Source organism: Mesocricetus auratus, unplaced genomic scaffold (genome assembly GCF_017639785.1).
Source record: "Mesocricetus auratus isolate SY011 unplaced genomic scaffold, BCM_Maur_2.0 Super-Scaffold_100004, whole genome shotgun sequence".
NCBI lineage: Eukaryota > Metazoa > Chordata > Mammalia > Rodentia > Cricetidae > Mesocricetus > Mesocricetus auratus.
The window spans coordinates 40,530,932-40,553,538 of NW_024429189.1; the positions used below are offsets into that span (position 1 = coordinate 40,530,932).

General features: G+C 44.7%; 1 protein-coding gene across 2 annotated transcripts in view; it reads left to right on the forward strand.

Moving 5' to 3' along the window:
• Positions 1–17,337: 17,337 nt before the first annotated feature.
• Rapgef4 (Rap guanine nucleotide exchange factor 4) overlaps positions 17,338–22,607 on the forward strand; it is a 299,093-nt gene continuing 293,823 nt past the window's right edge. For both annotated transcript variants that reach the window (XM_040745573.1, XM_040745574.1), the window contains exon 1: positions 17,338–17,480. In XM_040745573.1, the coding sequence (XP_040601507.1) occupies positions 17,416–17,480 (65 nt within the window). In that variant the 5' untranslated portion in view covers positions 17,338–17,415. The remainder of the gene's footprint in view (positions 17,481–22,607) is intronic.

Genomic DNA, 22,607 nt, shown 5'->3' on the forward strand with positions numbered 1-22,607 from the left:
TGAATGCCTGGCCTTAGCTTGACTTGTTTCTACCCTAGCTACTGGTCATTCAGCTCTTTATTAGACCAGTCAGGTGTTTTAGGCAGGCAAAGTAACACAGCTTCACAGAGTTAAACAAATGCAGCATTAAAGAATGCAACACATCTTTGCATCATTAAACAAATATTCCACAGTATAAAGGGAGGTAACATCTTCAACTAATGTTCTACAACAGCCCAGGGCACGGAGAGGCCCACGGTGCTGAAGAAGCCAGGGGCCAAGAAGGCACAGCTGGAAGGTGCTTGTCTGGCAAGCAGGAGGATCGGAGTTTGTGCTCTAGAACCCATGTAATAAAGGTGGTGCGTTTGTAACTGCAGCTCTGGGAAGACCTGGTTAGGGTTAGGGTTAGGGTTAGGGTTAGGGTTATCTTGCTGGTTATCTGGTTTGATTGAACCAGCCTTCTCCAGTCTCCCCAAAACAAGATGAGCAACCTTTGAAGAATGACAACCACGGTAAATCTGTCTTCTACATGCAGGAGTGAACACACACACACACACACACACACACACACACACACACACACACACACAGCCTTTATCAGTCTGGATCTTTCCTGACAGAGAATGGAATGCCCCTACTTTAGTCTCCCAAACTGGAGCCAGTTTAGATTATTTAACAAGCAAGAAAATGCATGTTTCATTGAGGTCAGACTGCTATAGCAAGGGCCAACCTTGTATATTCCCCTTTTCTTCCTTTGTCCAAACACCTACTGGAAAACCTCTGATGTAAGATTTTTACTGGGCTTGCCAATTATTGGCAGGATGTCATTCACAAGACACACTCTTTTACACAGTTGCCATTCATGAGCTTGTAAAGATGAGAGACTAACGTAGAATGCATTTATTAAAGTGTTTTGAAGTGGTATGTAGATCTCATCTGGTGTAGCAACTCCAAATCATCCTCAGTGAAGCTGGTAGTGCTGTGCTGGGAAACTGCTGAGGTGGTGTCCAGGCCCGTAGGAAAGAACACTGATTAATTACCAATAACTGCCATGGGCAGGTGAGGTAAGAACCATGGCAGGGACTCAAAAGCTACATCACCCCTGGGGCTGCAGCCAAGCCCCTGGCTGCATGCAGAAGGCTATTCCTAGAAATACGACTCAGATTTGCCATTAAGGCAGCATCCTTGCCATGGCTCTTGTTTGTAGAAATTCTATATCTTATTGGAAGATTTAATAGGCCAAGAAATAAATAAAGTTTAGATGACCTTCCCCTCCCCTTCTGCTAACTAGAGTTTGCTTGATTAGTTCAGGAGTCAGGTGTTTTTTCCCATAACTCAAAAATTCTAGTTTTTATTTTCATCACTTTGAGAGAGTATAGGTGGAGTTTTCCTGTACCGACTGCCATTTCCCAAATTACCGACATGGAGGCTTAATATTAATTGTAAATGCTTGGCCAATAGATCAGACTTGTTACTGGCTAACTCTTACATTTAAATTAGTCCATTTTTTTTATACAGGCTTTGCCATGTGGCGTTACCTTTATTAGCACAGCACATTCATCTCCTGCTTCCTCTGCATCTGCCGGAGACTCCAGACTCTGCCTTCTTTCTCCCAGCATTCTTAGTTTGGCTCTCCAGCCTAACCTTATCCTGTTCCGCTATTGGTCAGTCAGCTTCTTTATTAACCAATGAGAGTAATACATATTCACAGTGTACAGAAGGATGATTCCAGCGCAAGAGATGGTCTCCCTATGTAGCCTAAGTAGGCCTGCAATTCTCAATCCTGCCTCTGCTTACAGAGTGCTGGAATTTCAGATGGGAAGCTGCCATACTCTGCTTAATGAAAACGGTTTTGAAGGCTCGCAGGCGTCGGCATCTGAGCAGTGGGTATGCGGATGCTTACTCTCTGGTACCGCAACCTTATAACTCTATGACTGACTGACTCCCTATCTAGTTTATTGACTGGTCTGGAAAGCAAACAGTGGCGCTGGAAGAGTAGGAAACCGTCTTGATGTAAATGAACCTAGTCAAATGTATCAGACCCCACACTCTGCCATGGTGACTAGAGTTTACTCCCAGGTGCTCTCAATGGTTTGCTTCCTTCCTTCCTTCCTTCCTTCCTTCCTTCCTTCCTTCCTTCCTTCTTTGTTTTTTCAAGACAGGGTTTCTCTGGGAAGCACTGGCTCTTCTGGAACTCATTCCCGTAGACCAGGCTGGCCTCAGAGTCACAGAGATCTGTCTGCCTCTGCCTCCTGAGTCCTGGGATAAAAAGTGTGTGCTACCACCACCTGGCTGAGTATGACACTTCAACAAATGATTATAATATGTAATGATCAGACCCAGTTGCCATTATCCTATCATTTTACATGATTATTATACTTTTCCTTTCTAATTTTTCTCATGTATATATAAATGACACCACATGATGATTTTCATGTACTTTCCCTATGTAACAGTGGCCATTCCTTAGAATTTCCTACTGTAGTATATCCTAAGGTAACAGGGTTAGGGCCCTGGAACATGAGTTCTAGTAGGTCTTAGTAATAAACCCTGGAGTCAGATACAGGGGAAAATGCTAAGAGATCAGAGAGAAGAAGGAGCAAGCCAAAGCCATCTTTACCTCACTGGCTTCCCAGCAGAAAACAGACCGAGTTCCTGTTTCCTCCCACCTATACTCCTTTTTCCGCCTAGCCACCTCACTTCCTGTCTGTCTGCACAGACCTCCAAACCTCTATGGTTAGCTAGCGGCAAGCTCCACCCTCTGATCTTCAGACAAGTTTTACTTGTACAAACAAGTTATCACCACAGGGCCCAGGATTCACTTACTTTTTCCCCTTGCACGGTACCTATCACTTTCAATTTCATGCCACAATTTGACTCTTTAATGAGAGCACAGTTTAGATTTTAATTAATAATGTGTTGATGGATAACAGTTTTGTTCGACACTTTCTCCACATTGTCCATTCCAGTTTTGGTGTATACTTCTGCAGGTAGGTTTTGAGGTCTAGTGACAGTTTGTGGCGTTCTGGAAACACTAAGTGACTAAGTGCAGTAGTGGCACTTAGTGACTCAAAGCAGTTGCAAACAGCTTTCTGCACCTGAAGACGTTTATATTGCCCCCTCCCTCAGCTAGCTGTGAGCTTTGCATCGTTCTTCGCCACCTGTAGATGAGGGCTTTCAGTCTGTGTGAGTAGCGGGGGTTCTTTAAGCTTTTTAAATATTTTACTGAGTAACACAAAACACTTGTCCCGTGAGGCATGGATGAAAGACCCCACGTAGCCTTCATATGATGCCAGCCACAGTCAGCATCACCACTGCAGCCTGAGACTCCGACCCTTTCACCTGGAAAGTTTGAGAGTGAATTTGTAAGATGGCAATAGATGACTAACACGGATTTTTGGGTGTAGGATGTGACCAAAACAAAAGCATATCACGTGGATGAGCATCTCATAAAAGAAGCTAAGTAATTATGAGCATATCAAAAGGAGATCATCATTAGTCATCAGGAAAAATGCATATTAAAACCACGAATACCACTGTACACCCACCAGCAAGGCTAAAATTAAAAAGATAGACAATTCCAGCTTTTTTGGTGAGGCTATGGGATGACAATGGCTCTCACGGATTGTGCAAAACTGTGCAGTCACTTTGAAAAGCTAAGGAAGTTTTCATGAACTGTTTGCTGTTGCCCTACAAAGTACACGGGTGGGTTTACACCAAGAGAAATGGTTGTGTGTGCTGAAGAAAGGAGGTGCACATATATGCCCTTAGCACTTAGCAGTTGCACTTATTGCATTCCTGAGCTGCAAATAGCTCAAACCACACATCAGCTGGGACTGAGTAAGCAAACATGACTTATGCAGGCAGTGTGGTGCTACTGCACTCTGCACTCAAGGGGAACACACACTGCAATTGGAAGGGTCTCAAAAAACGTTGCTTTAGTAAAAGTAGTTAGTGCCTGCCACCTGGGTTTATATACCGTTCAAGACACAAAACAAACCTATGATGATAAAAGCAACTAGTAGTTATCTTTGGTTAGTAAGCTGGTGAGTTGTGTTGACCAAAGGTAGGAATTCCATGGGGTGATGGCAATTTTATTTGGATGGCAGTTGTCTTAGTTAGGGTCATTATTGCTGTGATGAAACACAGTGACCAAAAAGCAAGTTGGGGAGGAAAGGGCTCTTCTGGCTTACACTTCTATATTGTAGTTCAACATTGAAGGAACCTAGAACAGGAACTCAAACAGGGCAGGAACCTGGAGGCAGGAGTTGATGCAGAGGCCAGATAGCAGTGTTGCTTACTGGCTTGCTCCTAATAGCCTGCACAGCCTGCCTTCCTACAGAACCCAGGACCACCAGCCCAATGATGGTACCACCCACAACAGGCTGGGCTCTGCCCCATCAATCACCAAGTAAGAAAATGCCCTACATGCTTGCTTACAACCTCTTCGTTGAGGTTCCTTCTTCTCAGATGACTCAAACCTGTGTCAAGGTGACATAAACCCATCTGGCACAGCAGTCATATCAGATTATTATACTTTAATTAAAAAATCACAAAAGATACTCTAAGATTTGGTCATTTTATTATGATATGCAAATTCTATCTTGACATACAGCAAGAAAGGAAACAGCAAACCCAAGTCCTCCCTGTGACCCTGGATCATGTCTTTTATTCCTCCAACCAATTCAGTCTTTTGAGTCCTCCCCATAGCATACTGCCTCGTCAGGCCCTTCATCCAACTCTTCCCTCTGTCAGTACCCTATAAACTCAAATATCCCTTAACCAATCTCCCCGCAGTTGATCCAGGGCTTTGGTTGCTATAGCAATGGTTCTCTGGAAAGCAGACCTCAGGCGAGGATTAAGTGTGAGTGCTTTGTGTGGGAGGTACAACCCCACACAGCTGGTTGCCTTGTATAGTAGTTTCCTAGCACTGCTGTAATGGAGTGACCGAAGTCCTTAAAACAACAGAGATGTACTGTGTGATAGTTTTGGAGTCTAGAAGTTCAGAACATGGAGGTGTGGCTAGACCATGCTTTTTAGGCAGCTTGTAGGGGAGAATTTCCCTTGCCTCTTGGAGTGAATGTTTGCAGAAATTCTTCCTGGGCTTGTAGATATCTAACTCCAATCTCAGTCTTCTTTGTCAATCAGCAAAATCCTCCCTGTGTGTCTTTTTGTTTTCACCTTTCCTTTTTGTGAAGATGAAAGTTTGGATTAGAGCCCCCCCCCACTCCATCTTATCATGATTACACATGCAAAGACCTTCTTTCCAGGTAAAGTCACACACATACAGAGTGTGTTATATATTGTGTTGGATACCATTCAGTGGTCACACAGGCTGTATGAAGAATCTGTGCTCTGGAGCTGTCTGTCAGAAGGAGAAAGTGAGAGAATCTATATATACCTGCTGTCCTCCAAGCTTGCTGGTACCTTCCATTGACCACAGTTCATGGAAGGGAAATTAGCCCCTTAGTTATTCACCTTCCTTGGCAGTTGCTCAGGGACCGGGTCCTGCAGTTTGCTTTTTGTCATTTGGAAGTAGAGTGAAGAGCCTTGTGTGCCTCAAGCAGTGGCCCACAGGAACCTTTGCAGAGTGGTGAAGTTGACCACTGAGGCAGTAGGAGGTGTAGAAGGGTCTCAGGCTTTGCTCAGATGTCACCTTCTAAGGAAGGTTTCTCTTATTTATATGAAACAAGCCCCCTCCTTACCTCAATATTTTCTTATTTTTCTTGCTTTCACAGTATTTTTTCTCACTAAACTTAATGTGTATGTTTATTTTACATTTATTCACTACCATAACAGTCCATGCAAATGGAAAATGTGTCTTCTATCCTTCCCTCAGGGCCTAATAGAGACCCTGGCAAAGTGAAAGCGCTCAGTAACTTCATTGAATTGAATCACAAGAGGCCCTACTCTACAGATTGGCTGTTGGGAGACAGCAGGGCTGATGGCCCTGGGGTTACGTTGGATGCAAACATCAATGTCTTAAGTATGTCAGGGCCTAGGTCTGGAGGAGATGATGGCTACACGCACAAGATTTGAATAGCTTAACTCCTGGAGGAGGCGTGGCAGCCTGGGTCTTACCTCAGAGCTGAAGAAGTTGCAGATGGAGAACTCTCTTCTCATTCTGACTTGGAGATCCAAATCCTGCCATGGAGTTCCCCAGCACCCTCTTACCCCAATCTACATGTCACAATGAATGAACCTACCCTCCTGCAATGGATAGTTTTATACAACTCAACAAAAGCTAAAGTCATCTGAAAGAAGGGAACTTTAATCAAGAAAGTGCTTCTATAAGTTGGGGCTATAGATAAGTCTGTAGGGCATTTTCTTCATCAGTTATTTACGGGGGAGGGCACAGCCTACTGTGGGTGGTACCATCCCTGGGATGCCAGTGCTGGGTTCTATAAGGTTGAGCAAGACATGGTATGATTGGACTTTCCTTTGGGTCTCCAGCTCACAAATAACAAGAGATTTATTAATTATGAAACTTTGGCCTATAGCTTAGGCTTGTTCTTAACTAGCTCTTATAACTTACATTAACCCATTTATATTAACCTATTTTCTATCCTGTGGAATTACCTCTCTTTCATCTTGCACTTCCTGTTTCTTCTCTGTGTCTTTGGTGTCTCCTGAATGCCTAGATTCCTCCTCCTCTTTCTTTCTTTCTCTCCCTGGAAATCCTGCCCACACTTCCTGCCCAGCTATTGGCCATTTTTGTTACACCAGTTGAGCAGTACACCCTCACACAGTGTACAAAAATCCCACAACAACAGGAGGAGCAAGCCAGTAAGCCACACTCCTCCATGGCTTCTGAATCAGCTCCTGCCTCCAGGTTCCTGCCCTGTTTGAGTTCCTGTCCCGACTTCAGTGATGAACAGGGTTGTGAAAGGGTAAGTCAAATAAACCCTTTCCTTTCCAAGTTGCTTTTGGTTATGATGTTTCGTCACAGCAGCAGTAACCCTAACTAAGACTTTCTATTTTGACCTCTTGCTAGGCATGAGTTCCTGCCTACCTTTGGAACTAACTGATAATTCTGAGAAATGGATGAATCACATCCTACATATTTTCAAAGTGAAAATGTCACCTGGTCACAAGGCTCAGGTCCTTATAATTTTGCGAGTCAAGATTGTATGTCTTACTATAAATGGCAGCTGTTCATTTTACTCTTCCCAAGTTCTACTTGCTCTTGTTTTAATACAATCAGGATGATTTTTATTCACATTCTCTTTCTTGGGCTTATTTTCTTTGTAGAATCCACTATATAAAGTAATCTGTTTTTGAAATATGTAGGCAACATATTGGATTAAAGACAAAAGGAAATTGTAACAAATGTTGTGTGGCTGTAATTTACTTGGGTGGTTTTCTCTATTAATGTGAAAAATTTATATAATAATGCTCTCAGAGGTTTTTCTGAGTGGAATATTCTACAGATCACGCTTACAATATTGAATAGCAATGCTGCCAAGATAACCCATTTCACAAGAGAATGTAAAGCTAAAGCCATGACATGTTTGCCCAAGTTCAATTATTGGAACTTCACCAATTCAACTCGAGGAGGTATCCCACATGCTTTCACAACTGTGCGGGGTTACCATGGGCTTGGTGAGAAAGACTTTGTCATAGGTAGAGAGTTGAGCTTGATAGGTCCTTAGATAAAGTTTAGATATTACTTGCATGTTTTACATGTCAGTGACTGCCATCACCCTTCCCATCTGGGAAGGTCAGGTGGAATATTGGAGCTCTCCCACAATCATCTACCTAGTAGCCAGGAGTTTGTGGCACGTGAATCAATGCAGTATAGTTGCCAGTTTCTTTATTGATATCAGTTGATGTCAGTGTGTTTCCCTAGCACAGAATTGTATTTCCAGAGTGAAAGATTTTTCTTTTAGGATTTTCTTTCATTACTGAGTCAGAAAGTTTAACAGAGTTGCTCTTTTATTGGTTGGAAGTTTATTTTAACAATGTGTGTGAGGGAACTCACTAAGGAAACTTCTGAAATGGCTGTTCCATTAGGGGGAAGAGGTATGAGAGAGAAAAATATCCAGAGGCATCTGAAAGAGTCCAGAACAAAGAGTAAAAGAAACAGACTGGTCATGGCCAGGGCTAGGGAAATGGAGTGCAGGGAATAGCAAGAGACTGAATATTGAGTTTAGCTGGGTTGTAAGGAGGACGAGTAGCTGGGGTGGGGGGAGAGGGAACAGGCCTGGGAGTTTAAGATAGAAGGGGAGGGAAAGGGACCAGGATGCTTTGAAATGTATAATTATGGACTAAGGGGGCTTGGAGGCCAGCATGGGCTTTGACATGCTGACACCCACAGGTATGCCAATGGAGAGCCAGATGTCCCTTCTGCCAGAAGCAAAGGAAATGCCTCCTTTTCTGAACAGAAAATCCATTTTTCAAGTTCTTGAGGAATACTGGATTTTATTTAACCTCCAGAAACTCTTGTAGAGTTCAGTTGGAATTAAGTCAAGACTGTCATTTCTGGACATATGCACTGCCTTTTGATGTTTGAAAAATTGTCTTTCCTTTGGACCTGACAAACTATACATAGGAACACTATACTTTATCTTCCTGTATAATAGGGAAGGAGGATGGCTGTATCTATGCTCTGCTAGAGAATACATAACTTGAATTTTACATTAGCCCTGTATGAACCTGGTGACTGGAAGACAATCTCTACACATTTCCAAATCTATGTTTTCCCTAGTTCTCATGGTATTTGGTCATTGGCTTTGATTCTGGTGCCCCAAAGTTGTGTGAGAAATGTTTTTGTTTTTCTATCAAAGGTAGCTAGCCTGCCAAGGGCCAATATTTCATAAATCTCCCTCACTGCATAAAATTTTTATTCAAAAATATTTTAATCTCCCTCTCCTGGTAAAAATTTTCTTTACACAAAGGCAGTAGGTTCTCTTCCTCCATTCTTCATTATTTTTTGTCCTGATTATTTTAAAACTAGCCAATCCCCAAAGTCTGTGAGGTCTGACTCCAGTCAATGGGTGAAGGACAGAGTCACTACATGTGTTATAATAAAAACTAGGTGAACCTCCCTCAAATGTGTGTGCTAGTCCTGCATGGGCTCCGGTGCAGGTTTCCTGGGGAAAACAGTCCTTGTAGAGTTACTTTCACTTTGTTCTTTGTATGACATGGAGACTAATCTTTGTTTCTAACAGTTAGTGATATTTAAAGTGCAATTGAAACAAAATAGATAACTCTGCTTCAACTTAATAAACTTTCATATGCCATGATCATATAGAAGGAGAGCCCCAACAAAATCTCTGTTTCTAAAGCCCAAAAAGAAGGCTAGGGAGAAAGAAGGCTCAGAGGGTAAAAGCACTTGTTGCTGAACTTGACTACCTGGCTTAGATGCTGTAGACCCACATGGTTAAAGGTGTAAGGTCCCAAGGAAACTCAGGACAAATGGATAATTGTGGTGCCTATTTAACATACCAAAGTGCACTCTGGCTTCCAGGCCCTCTTAGTATCACACATGCTGGTTACTGAATCCTGGCTCCTCTCAGCACTCCTCCCCAAACCTCTCCAGGTCTTTCCCCCTCTCCCCTTCCCTCCCCTTCCCTTCCCCTCCCCTTCCTTCCCTCTCCTCCCCTCCCCCTCCCCCCGCTTCCTATCTAACTCAGCCATTTCGGCTATGTGCTCTCTTGGTTCTTCTCCTTTTCCTGACCCCCTCTTTTGCCCTTCTCTCTTCTCTTCCTCTCTTGCCCTCCTTGGCCACGCCCAGTCCGGACTCTTCCAGATGTCTCTGGCTGCACTGTTCCTCATATTGACAATAAAAACCTTCTCCTCAACCATACCTTGGAGCAGTCATGTCTTCCTTCTCATTCAGGAGGAGAGACTGGACCATCACTAGTTGTCTTTGAACCTCCACATGAATGCCATGTCACATCACCCATAAACGTATATATACATATGCGCACACAAAACAAGTATAATGTGAAACCACAACAATAAGCCTACAAAGAAATGTAAGAATGCCTAATTTAGTGTTGTAAATATTGAGGTTCTAAACATGGACCATTTATGAGTTTGTGTTACTGGTATGACTTTAGAACATTGTGTTATTATAAGCAAAATTTTAGTCATTTCCTATACCTTTTATTATTGTTTTAAAACTGTAATCCTTCCCAGAAATGGACATATCTTCAAAACCACAACCTTTTTAATATAAGCCACAAATTGGAGTTCTCCTGATCGAATGGTTTTAATTACACACTTGCTCCTTGGAAGGCTCAAGGGCCCACAGAGATGTACTTTGCTAATTAGTGTGGGATTCCTTACAACTCCCAGGTGAGCCGCCTCAACTAGAAAGGCAACTGTTTTAGCTGAGTGGGAGTGTATACTGAAGGTGTAGAGGAGGAAGTTGACCTTGATACAGTCATCACGGCTAGCCCAAATCACAGCTGTCACCGGAAGCATTGAAGTGGAAGGGAGATGAAGTTCCGTGGAGAGATGCAGAGACACAGCTTCACAATAAAGACACCCCAAGTACAAAAGAACAGAGAAAAGCACTTAGGAGCTGGTAATTGAGGAAGAGCTTGTTTCATGTGTCAACCTGACTGCATCAAGAGGTGCCCAATTTTTGGGTGTGTCTCTGGGGGTTTTTCTCAATGAGATTAGCATTTGAATCACTGGATTTAAAGCAGAGTATATGTGGGGGGACTCACCTCTCCCTGGGTGCCAAGCAGGTGATAAGCATGGTCAAAGTTCTGTGAGGACTTGTTAAAACCACCATTAGGAAGTGGTCTATTGTAGGCATGCCTTCTGAGTTGATTTTCCTCTTAGTAAGTAAGAAAAGTCATAAGGCTAGGGCGATTTAACTGTCTGACAGTTATTAGACTCTCCCATAATATATTGGATGTCTTGTGAGAATTGTCAAATAGCCAGCTACCCTTACGTCAGTCATGTTGAATGCTCCTTGGACACCATGAAGAAACTACATGACAAATGCAGCTGCTTTCTCTGCATCCAAAGATGAAACTCCAACCACATGTGTTTCAGTCAGCTTTCCATTGACTTTCTCTGTATCCATTTCCATCTGGGCAGAAGTGGGGCACTCCCAGGGGGGCCTAATAGAGGAACAGTTGTGATTGGTGCAAAAAAGACAAAGCAATGATTGGGCTAAACAGGGTTCTTCATTTGCATGAAGGTCTTCTGTGATTGGTGCCATGCCCTGGTTCTGGATGCATGGGAAGACATGCTGGCCAGGAGGCACAGTTCTGTGCTGCCTCTCTGGTGTGTCAACCTGAAGCCCAATAAAAAGGTTTCTCTCCTTTCTTGCCTGCTTTTGCCATCTGACATTGGTAGAGCAGGCTGAACTGGAAACAAAGGGAGAGACGTGGAGCAGCTGACAGATGGAGTCCCAGAAGAGGAGAGCTGGAGAGCTGCCATGGCTTTGATAGCTACAGAGGAGGCGTGGCCACAGGAACCATGGTGGCCTTGACAACACTGTAGTGATGGTGGCAGAACTGCCAGGGTGGCCACAGAGCAGCTGTAGCAGAACTGGGGAGAGAAACAGTTACAGTGATGGCAGCAGGAGCCCATGGGGGAGGCAGTACTCAAGACACTATAGCAGTAGCCGTCATAGGACAACAGCAGTGGGGGAAGCAGCAGCTGCCTAAAGGTCTGTCTTAGACTCTCCAGGGCCAGGAGATGGAATAGCAGCCACTACCAAGGACCACGGAATCCCCACACCTAGACCTGTGTATTAGTTCTGTTCCTATCAAAGCGCCTGTAGTGGTTTGAATAAGAATGACCCTCATAGGCTCATGTATTTGAATGCTTTGTCACCATTAGAAAAGATTAGGAGGTGTGGCCTTGTTGGAGTGGGTGTGGCCATGTTGGAGGAAGCATGTCACTGGGGGTGGGCTATGAGGTTTCAAAAGCTCAAGCCAGGCCCACTGGCTCTCTCTTCCTGCTGCCTGTTGATCCTGATGTAGAACTCTCAGCTACCATGTCTGCCTGTGTGCTGCTGTGTTCCTTGCCATGAGGATAGTGGACTGAGCCTCTGAAACTGTAATCAAGCCCCAATTAAATGCTTTCTTTTATAAGAGTTTCCTTGGTCTCTTCACAGCAGTAGAACACTGCCCGAATACCAAGGGAAGAAAGACTTGCTTTTGCTGTGGTTTCAGAGGATGGAGTTCATCATGGTGTGGACAGCATAGCACAAGATCTCTGTTCATATTATAGTGGGCCAGGAATTAGGGACAGGTGTGAGCATGCAAGCATAACCACACAGCCCTAGACCATCACCCCCATCTCTTGCAGCCAGGTCTCACCTCCCAAAGTTTTCAGATCCTCCCAGTAGCCACCAGCTAGAGACATGAACCCGCAAGAGACATTTTGGATTCAAATCATAGCAGCTCAGGAGCTATGACATGATTAAAGATTTCTTCAGCCTACACAAAAGACAAAAACTCTTTTCACCACAGGGCTGAGGATTCCAGCTCCTGAGGCCTACAGGAAAGCTGTGATGTTAGAAAAGTACCGCCTTCTGCCATCACTCTACCGCCAAATGCCAAAGGATACAGAAGCTGCCAGAGACCATTGTCTAAGAACGTTTCCTTGCCTACCCACTACTTCTCTCTGGGTTGAACAAGAAGACCCCAGCAGCTGATTGATAAGGAAACACAGCAAAGCAGGTGCCCCTCCCCAAGGTGGGCATCATCCAATCTTTGTTTTTGTTTTTTTTTTTTTTTTTTTCGAGACAAGGTTTCTCTGTATTGTTTTGGAGGCTGTCCTGGAACTCACTCTGTAGACCAGGCTGGCTTTGAACTCACAGAGATCTGCCTGCCTCTGCCTCCTGAGTGCTGGGATTAAAGGCATGCACCACCAACACCCGGCTGCATCATCCAATCTTAAGAAGCTTAATATAGCAAAAAGTGGAGGAAGGAGGAATTTGCATTCTCCTTTACTGTCTTGCTGTATCATGCTTCTCTGTCCTCTGCCCTAGGTTTATATTATCAGTATCATCAGAGCGGGGATATTCGAACTCAGTTTGAATCACATCACCAGCTGTTTTGTTCTCCATCTTCTAGAATGTACATCACAGGCTTCTCAGCTTCTATCGTCATGGAAGCCAACATGATGTCAGTGAATACCCAGTCTGGACTTTCCAGGGATGGGAAAATGCAGGGCTCTACTTGATTTTTGCTGCTGTGCCTTTGATTTCTATATGGCAATAATTATCCAGGGTTATATATGTGCAGCTCTCATTTGAAGAATGGCAGAGCTGTGCAGAGAGTGAATGGCGCTGATTGTGATAGGACGCTCAGAATAGCTTGAGTAGGAAGCGTAATTGTGTCTTAGGGAGAACCATCTCCTGAATCCTTCACAGTGGAAAATTTGAAGTTACAGAATGTAAATGGAAGACCATCAATATAAGGGACCACAATGATTTATTACTAAGTTTCCAGGAAATAGAGGGTACATACTATTTATCTGTATTGTGCAGAGAATAATAACGAAGAGCTATTGAATGCATAGTTTGTACTAGGTGCCTTGTTACAAGTCCTGCAAGCATGATTCTCACATGAATATCTACACTTAACGATGAAACAGAATCCCACCCCCCCAGACAGTGTTTCTTTGTGTAGCCCTAGCTGTCCTGGAACTCACTCTGTAGACCAGGCTGGCCTCATACTCATAAAGATCCACCTGCCTCTGCCTCCTGAGTGCTGGGATTAAAGGCGTTAGCAAAAACCATGCAAAACAGAATCTTAAGTAATTCATCTGAGGATAAATTCCTATTGGAAAAGGAACTGCAGTTTGGACCAAGGGGTCCACCTCCAAGCTTAGCGTCTGCTCAGATAAACAGAACACGGCTTGAGCATCAACTGGCTTATTTAAGGGCCAATAGGCATTATGAGACATACGTTATATAACAGCACTCAGCATCTAGTGGGAGGTCTGTAGTGAGGATGTCAGCTGTCATAGAGAAGTCACTGAACTGCAAGGGGAGGACAATGATCAAAACAGGTCTAGAGGATACTGGAGTAAGTTAAACCTGTATGCTTGACTATTCAGAAACAAATGAGAATTCCCAATGAAGATATTTTGAACATGTAAAACTTGTTCCATTACTAGTAGAAAAGTTTATAATCTAATAACTTTTTCAAACCTGCATGAATATATTTATACACATTACAAACATAAGTGATTGACTATAGACAGCCAGTTCCATGTATGTGTTTGTGGCTCTAACTTTTTACCTTCCTTTTTGTTTTTTGAACATTTACTTTTATGTATATGGGTATTTTGTGTGCAGTATTTGTAAAGGTCAAAAGAGGGCATCGGATCCCCTGGAACAGGAGTTACAGGTGGTTGTGAGCCACCATGTGGGTGCTGGGAATCCAACCGAGGACCTCTGGAAAAGCAGCCCAGTGCCCTTAACCAGAGTCATCTCTCTAAGACATGGCTGTATCTTTTTTAAATAGAAAAGTTTAGAATGTCTAGGAAGTTCACTAAAATATTAACAGGGTCATCTCTAAGTGATAGAATTATAGATAATTTTTATTTTTTCTCCTTATAACATTCTTTTTTTTATTTTTCTGAATCTCTACTGCCCCCAGTAGATAAGTTTATTGTTTCTTTTAAACAGTTTTATTGTGATCATTTGCAGGCCATAACATTCACTCATAAACACATCATTCAGGGATTGTATGAATTCATGGCATGAGTGTTCCTCACTAGAAACAATTTAAGTCATTTTTTGAGTTCATGATAGCCTCTCTCTGACCTGCTGCCCAGCTCCCAGCAATTCCCAATCTACATTCCATCTTTATGAATTTACCTTCTCTAGATATTTTCCAAAATGGGAACACTTCATGTGTGGTCTTTTTTAATCTGGTGTTATTTTATGTCCTGTAGAAGGGGGCTGGAGAAATGGTTAAGGGTGCCTGCTGTTCTTGCAGAGGACCTGGGGTTGGTTCCCAGCACCTACATGGGGTCTCACAACTGTCCATAACCTCAGTTCCAGGTGATCTAACAAATCCCTTCTGACTGTCATTGGGACTGGGCATGCATGTGGTACACTTACATACATGCAGGCTAAACACACATACAAAATAAAGTAAATAAATCTAAGAAAGAAGAACTAACGAAAAATGTAGAAGACTATTAGATTCTCTGCCTTTTCCCTCTTCACAATAATAATCATCAGTAGCTCATTCTCCTACACCTTTGTAGTTCTTGATAGAGTCAAATCCTGTTCAGACCATGAGAATTATCTGTATATCAATAGGACTGTGCCTAAGGGGGATCATTTCTGTATATATTTAACTCCTGAGATGTTCCCCCATTCTTACAGTTGAATAACAATTTATAACCATTTAGTCCTTGTCACTTAGGAAGTCATTTGGACAGACCTTATATTCTCATTCTATTGACAGAAACAGCAGAGCCATCATTTCAAGTTAGACATACCCAGCTCTGGTTCAGGAGAAGGGAGGTGGCTCTAGGTTATGACTCACAGGCACCTACCTCCAGGTATGGATGCACACGCTCTGGACAAGCTAATAGTTGCTGGTGCTCCTCTCAGATGCTATTTATATAATTCTGCTTATCCCTAGAGGTGGGTCAGTGCCCCCATGTAACAAACAAAGCCCCTTCACTGTATCAGACAGATTGTAACATGCTTCAAATGTGTGGGAGGCTCACTGGGGACCTTTCCCCCACAACAAGTATCTTCCTTTAAGGCAGTCAATAGTCTCCTTCAAAATAGAATTTTCACTATTTCATTCCGTTTTCAAAGATCTTTAGTGTCCCCTGTGGAGTATTATCCCTCTGTCTCTGCCTCTCATTAGATTAGAGTACATATAAAGAATGCCCAAAACCTAGATTTAAATAGCTAATATTCTTAGCCCTGTGACCTCCCATGGTCACTTTGAGGCTCTGTGTGATGACAGGTGATGTGTTGTCCTTTTCTCCTCTGGTTCTTTACTTCCAAATATTCCTGAGGCATTTTGAGCAAGCATTCAGGAACCTTGAGGTGTTCCAATGACTCTGATACCTTTATAAACAAAAATATTGAGAAGATACATCTCCTTCAATCCCTGTAAGATGGCATCTTTGGAAATGTTAATGTGTTATGATGTGTTAAGTGATATTTATGGTAAATAATAGAAATGAACTGAAAGAAGTTTAGCTGAGGGATGTGTGTGAACAGGGAGGTGTTGCTGAAGCAGTCGATGCCTGGTCTGAAACCAGATCCTGTCTATTGGACATGGGGAAATGGAAATTTTTCTGGAAAGATTTAAGGTCAAGGTTGTTTTACGAGGACAGAAGCATCCCAGAAGGCATGAGCTGTTTGCTTCTCCCCAGGTTCCCCGAATCGGCTCCGAAAGTGTGGGGGCGGGGGAACTAGTAGCAGTAAGAAAGAGGGCACAGCAATGTGCCTTTCCAGCCTTGCCTATTCCCAATGCATGTCACAAATATCAAAACGGTGCTTGGTAGGAGTCCAACAGATTTAACTTGTCCCCAAATTCCTGAACAACCGTCCTTGTAAATTTGTTGTTTTTTGGCAGAGGATAGCTGAACAACTTCTAGGCATAGCACTTGCTGTGAACACCTACAGGAGACAGCCAGCTGTGGCCACCCCCAGCACTGGATCAGAGAAAAGAAAAGCTTTAGGAGAGAAGAGGCTACCCACCAAGTTCATGGAGGGCCCAGGGACTTGGCTTCCAGACCTGAAACCCCAGTTCTGCTTGGGACCCAGGGATACCCCATTCTTTTTTTTTTTTTTTTTTTTTGTCGTGCTTGGGCCATGGAGCCTAGGAAAGTTCATTTCAAAGCCAGTGACTTCAGTTTGTACCCCCTCCTTATCCTCTGGCCTCCTGGGTCTTTCTGCCCCAGGGACCACACTGCCTCTTTTTGTCCTTCCCAGCCCCCAGCGCCCCCAACCTTGAGAATAATTCACCCTCTGGGATCCGCATCAGGGGACCGTGGCGTCCCCCACCCCCACCCCAGGGCAAGCCCTCCCAGCCTCGCCCTCTCTCGTCCCCGTTTAAAGGGAAGGTTGTAAAAAGGTGAGCCGGGAGCAGCCAGCAAGTTTTGACAGACACCGAGGAGGACTAATGGGTTTCTAAGGAAACAGAGAGGCAGCAGCCATTTTAGTGGCATTTGCCGTATGAAAAATATATAGTCTGACATTCCCTCCCCGCGCGCACCGGGGTGGCACCGGTTGCAGAGGCCCCGAGGTGAGGGTGGACGCGGGCCTGGCGGAGCAGGGCACCTGCCGCAGGTGTCGCGGGGTCGCCGCTCCTGGCGGGCGGGCGGGGTGGCGGGGCTCCCACGCGGGCGCCGCAGTGCAGCGCGGGCCTCGCGCCTGGCCCGCCCCTCGGTCCCCGCCCCGCAGGCCGCGGGAGCCCGCCGGGAGGCGCGCGGGAGGTGGCCGCGGCCCGGGGCCACCGCGCGCTGCTGCCCAACATGGTCGCTGCGCACGCTGCACACTCTCCGTCCTCGGCCGAGTGGATCGCCTGCCTGGATAAAAGGTATGCGGGGCGGGGTGCGGGATTTGGATCGCCGGGAGCTACTCGTGGGGTGCCACCTGCGGGAGAGCATTCCACGTGCCGGGAACAGAATGCGGCGCCGCTGGGGACAAGGCGCCAGCCTGCCCCGTCCCCTTCCGCCCCGCAGACTCCACGCTCCGCTCGGCTCGTGGGTGGGTGGGTGGGTAGGTGGTTTCCCTTGGCTGTAAGACCTGGGAGAGTGCTTCCCTGCGGGCTGCAGACTGTCCAGACCCTCAGGGTGAATGTCATTTAAGTTTCCAGGAGAGGTGGGGGTGGGGTGGGGGGGTCCCTGCAGGTGCTGAGTCCCCCTTTTTGTTTCTGAAAACCAAGAGGGAGGGATGCAGTGGAGCTGTCGAGTCCCTGGCTGAAATTCACAGCTCTCTTTCCTTGGGCGCTCACTCAAGGTCTGTGTTAAGAAGGTCACAGAGGGAGGTGGCTTTGGTCTTAATCTCGGCAGAAAAGACCCTCACTCTAAAGAGGAATTTAAACCGCAGAGAGTTGCCTCTGGCCAGCCTCCAAGGAAGGTGCTGTGGGTGACAACGGATTGTAGTTGTTTCTGGGCTCTGACGGTGTAATTTTTCTGTTTGTCCAGATTGCAAATTTAACAGTAAACATTACACAGTATGTTAGCAATTAGAGTGTATTACCCTAAGGAAAAAGGGGATGCATCTGAACTCTGAAAGAAACAAGCAGAACGTCTTGCAGAGTGAACTGTCTCAGCACCTCAGAGTTTGGTGCCAAAGGCCGGTCGGTGGTTCACATCTTGCAGCTATCTGCATGGTATCTGTATTTGCATTTGTGGGAAATATTTTGTGCTCTGCCATATTGAAAAATTTTTTTTTCAATGAACAGATTTGTAACCGGATCAAACTTGAGGATCTTTAGTGTGGCCTGCTGTGTATGCTCTACTATTACAGGCCTTTGATGAAAAGATATTAACTAACTGAGAAGAGCTAAATGAAACTCATTTGAATAACTTAATATGATAAACGATCTTGACTTTTAGTTACCACACGGTAGCAAGAATATTTTTGGCAGGCCTGACTAAAATGGTATGTACTAATATTAGAGAAATTACATTCAGTAAACAGCAAGACAACCGAAAGGGATATGTTTAAGTCATACAGAAGAGCCTGCTAATGTGTTCAGTAACCTAAATTTAATACTTTAGGAAAAGTGAATTACAAAACAAGAGATAATCAAGAGCTTGCCCTTAACCTATAAATAGGGGTGCATCCTCGTGAGTGGTAATTTTGGGTAGTAAGCAACATACTCCTCTCTGCAGAGATGCATAGTGTACAGTTTTGAACAGTCAGTAATTCATTGGGAGCACTTCATTGGGAGTAAATCATTCAGTGAGCACTTATGACTTATGGCAGAGACACAGAGCAGCGTGAGTTGGGTGGATATGGTGTCTTTACCTGCACGTCTACCTACCTGGTTGTATTTGGAATGGGATTCCAGAGCATGGTGCTACAGTTTAGTGCCACCATCCATAAATGGGCAGTAAACAAACCAAACCAAACCAACTCCTTCTCCTGAGCCTGGTGTTACTGATGCAGGTGGATGGACAGATCAACATAGCTCTGATCTGAACCACTTTTACTTCCTGAGTTTGAAAGAGGAGGCAAGAGTGTCTCAGGCTCACCTGCCAGCATGGGTGGGCAAATGGAAGGGAGGAAAAAGGTACCTAGGGGGCTGAAAACTAGGAGATGCTGCAGACATGTTTTACTTCCTGGTGTGATGACCTCCTTGCCCATTCTGTGGCCTTGATCGCTGAATTCCTAAGCAGAGCCATTTAGGAGTGGCTGTTCCATTGCCAGTGGGAAGGGGAGACATATTTTGAAGTTGCATTTTTGAACGTAGTCTGTTAGGTTTTGTTTTGTTTTGTTTTTTTGAGACATGGTTTCTCTGTATTGTTTTGGAGCCTATCCTGGAATTCGATAGGTAGACCAGGTTGGTCTTGAACCCACAGAGATCCACCTGCCTCTGCCTTCCGAGTGCTGGGATTAGAGGCGTGTGTACCAACTCCTGGCTTACTAAGGTTTTTAAAAGAGCGAATAAAGGCTGAGAGTGGGGATGAAAATTGTTTGGGAAACTCCGTGAATACCTCCTTCCCTGGGGCAGTGTCTTTAATGTGTCTGAGAGGTGCAGTATTGATACCCTGTTCCAGGCAATGGGCTGGGGACCGAAGGTGCAGCAATGAGAGTTGCTGCCTGACTTAGGGGTGCAGATGGCTTTGTGGTGGGGTAGCTAGGTAACTGTGTAACTGCAGTCCAATGATAAATGTTTTAACGAGGATGTGTGAGGTGCAGTCAGGCCTGGCTGTGAGAGGCTGAGGGCTGTTTTACCAAAGACAGAGAATAGAGAGGTCAGGACAGACATACAAGCAACTTGGATAAAGGCACACAGAAATGCCAAGGACTCCTCTTACCTCCCCACCTCAGATTCCTTTTGTGACCAAATCTAGAGCACAGGAAGATACACTTGTTTTTCCAAATCTTCTATCGTGGACATTTCCAAGTGCACACAGGAAAAGAAGGAAGTGGAATGGGATTGGGACTGTGCTGCTGGGAACACAGGAAGTTCAGCTGAGAAACAGGTCAGATGCGTGCAGGAGCCATGACCAGGAGTGTGGATATCTGGAAAGAAGAGGAGCCCAGAGATCGGCATAGAAGAGAGTAGAGTAGGAGAAAGAGGAGGGGAGGAGACATGAGGGATCAGGAAGATTGGGGGGGGGGGGAGAATAGAGGAGAGCAAGAAAAGAGATGCCTTAATAAAGGGAGCCATTATAGATTTAAAGAGAAATCCGGCACTAGGGAAATGTCTAGAGATCCACAAGGATGACCCCAACTAAGAATCTAAGCAATAGTGGAGAGGCTACCTTAAATGCCCTTCCCCTATAATGAGACTGATGACTGCCTTATATGCCATCCTAGAGTCTTCACCCAGTAGCTGATGGAAGCAGAAGCAGATACCCACAGCTAAACGCTGAGCCGTTTCCTGGAATCCAGTTGTAGAGAGGGAGGAGTGATGAGCGAAGGCTGGGGAAACCCACAGAAACAGCTGACCTGGCCAAGTGGGAGCTCATGGACCCCAGTCAGACAGCTAGGGAACCAGTATAGGACCCAACCAGGTCTCCTGAATGTTGGTGATAGTTTGGAGGCCTGGGCAGTCTATGGGGCCTCTGGCAGTAGAACCAGTATTTATCCCTAGTGCATGAATGGACTTTTGGGAGCCCATTCCCCCATAGAGGGATACTCTCTGAGCCTAGATACATGGTGGGGGCGGGGGAGCTAGAACCTGGCCCAAATGATGTGACAGACTTTGATGATCTCCTATGGAAGGCCTCACTCTCCCTGGGGAGTAGGTGGGGGATGGGATGGAGGGGGGGTCAGTGGGGGACAAGGGAGGATGGGAGGGAGAGGGAATTGGGATTGATTTGTAAAATAAGATTGTTTCTAAATTAAATAAAAAAAGGAGAGTAAAGAGGAAGATGTGTTGATGGAGATGACTCAGTTTGTAAAACATCTGCTGTACAAACACCTGAGTTTGGATTCCTAGCACCTGTTTTAAAAGCTTGGCATTGCATCAGACATCTGCAGACACAGCAATGGAGGAGCATAGACAGGAGCTCACTGCCTGGCCAGTCTAACCAAATTGATGACGCTCCACGTTCAACAAGGTACCTTGTCTTATAAAATAAGGTGACCCCACAGCTTTGACTGCAGAATTATACGTATATGTACATTCACACGTATAACACACACATACACACTCACACTCATACATGTACATGCACGCACAGGTACACGTACCCACACTCACACACACACACACACACACACACACACACACACACACACACACACACATACACCAAGCTTTAAAAAGAGAAAAGAAAGTAGAAATAGAAAAGTGTGCTTGAGTGAAGACATATATAAGCAAAAACTGGAGTGAAGCAAACTAACATGGAAAAGAAAGCAGAGAAGTGTGCTTGGTACGCCTACAAAGCAATCCTGGTTGGGATAATGTCCTCCAAACTTACATGTGAAGAAGGAGCTCAAAAATGTGGGGATGTGTCGATTAGGCTAAAGAAAGAAAATGCCAAGCATTTTATGTATCAGCTGCTTATGGTCATGGACTGTGGTCGTACTGAGGGAGTGTCTGTAAATACTCACCTAAAATCTAGAATGATGGCAGACGCTAGGATGCATAAACTGATGTGGAGAAATTTTAGTGTACTCATTGTGAATGCAAAGCAAGTTTGCTGATCGCTTATGGCTCTTACATAGATTGTTCCTTGAGCTGAAATGATTAACTAAAAATGAAATTAATTCTGGGCTGGAGAGATGGCTCAATGGTTAAGAGCACTGGCTGCTCTTCTGGGTGACCCGAATTCAATTCCCAGCACACACATGGCAGCTCACAGCTGTCTGTAACTCCAGTTCCAACAGATTTGGCATCCTCACACAGACATATATACAGGCAAAATATCAATGCACATAAAATAAAAATAAACAACTTAAAAAGAAGAAATTGCATTAATTCCTACTTTTTGGGATTTAAAATGGTAAGGTGGCACTTTAAAAAAATGTGATGACCTTTATTTAATTTTAGTGAAAGGTTTTAAGTTGGCTTCCTGCATCTTTAACAAACTGTTTCTAGGTGATGACTTGCATGGTGGGTAAGGGGCATCACCAAGTTAAGTGTTTGGCAAATCATTGCCTGTTTCAACCAAAGTAGAGCAGGAATCAGCAAACCGAGGCCTGTAAATCCCTCAAGAATGGCTCTAAAATTCCTGATTGGTTGGAAAATAAATAAAAAGAGTAATATTTCACGATCCATAAAGTTCATATGAATTCAGATTTCAGTGTGCATCACCAGTTTTGTCGGGACACAGCTGTACTTACTTGGTTCCACATTGTCTGTGGCTGCTGCCACTCTGCAGTGGCGAAGCCCAGTAGCTGCCAGGAGGCTCGTGGCCCACAGAGCTTAAATATCTACTGTGTGAGAGCCTTCAGGGAAAGCATTGCCACCCTTTGCTCTAGATGAGCTGCTCGCCCAGGCGAGTGATCGTGAGCTACTAGAGGGAAGAGGAACACCTTC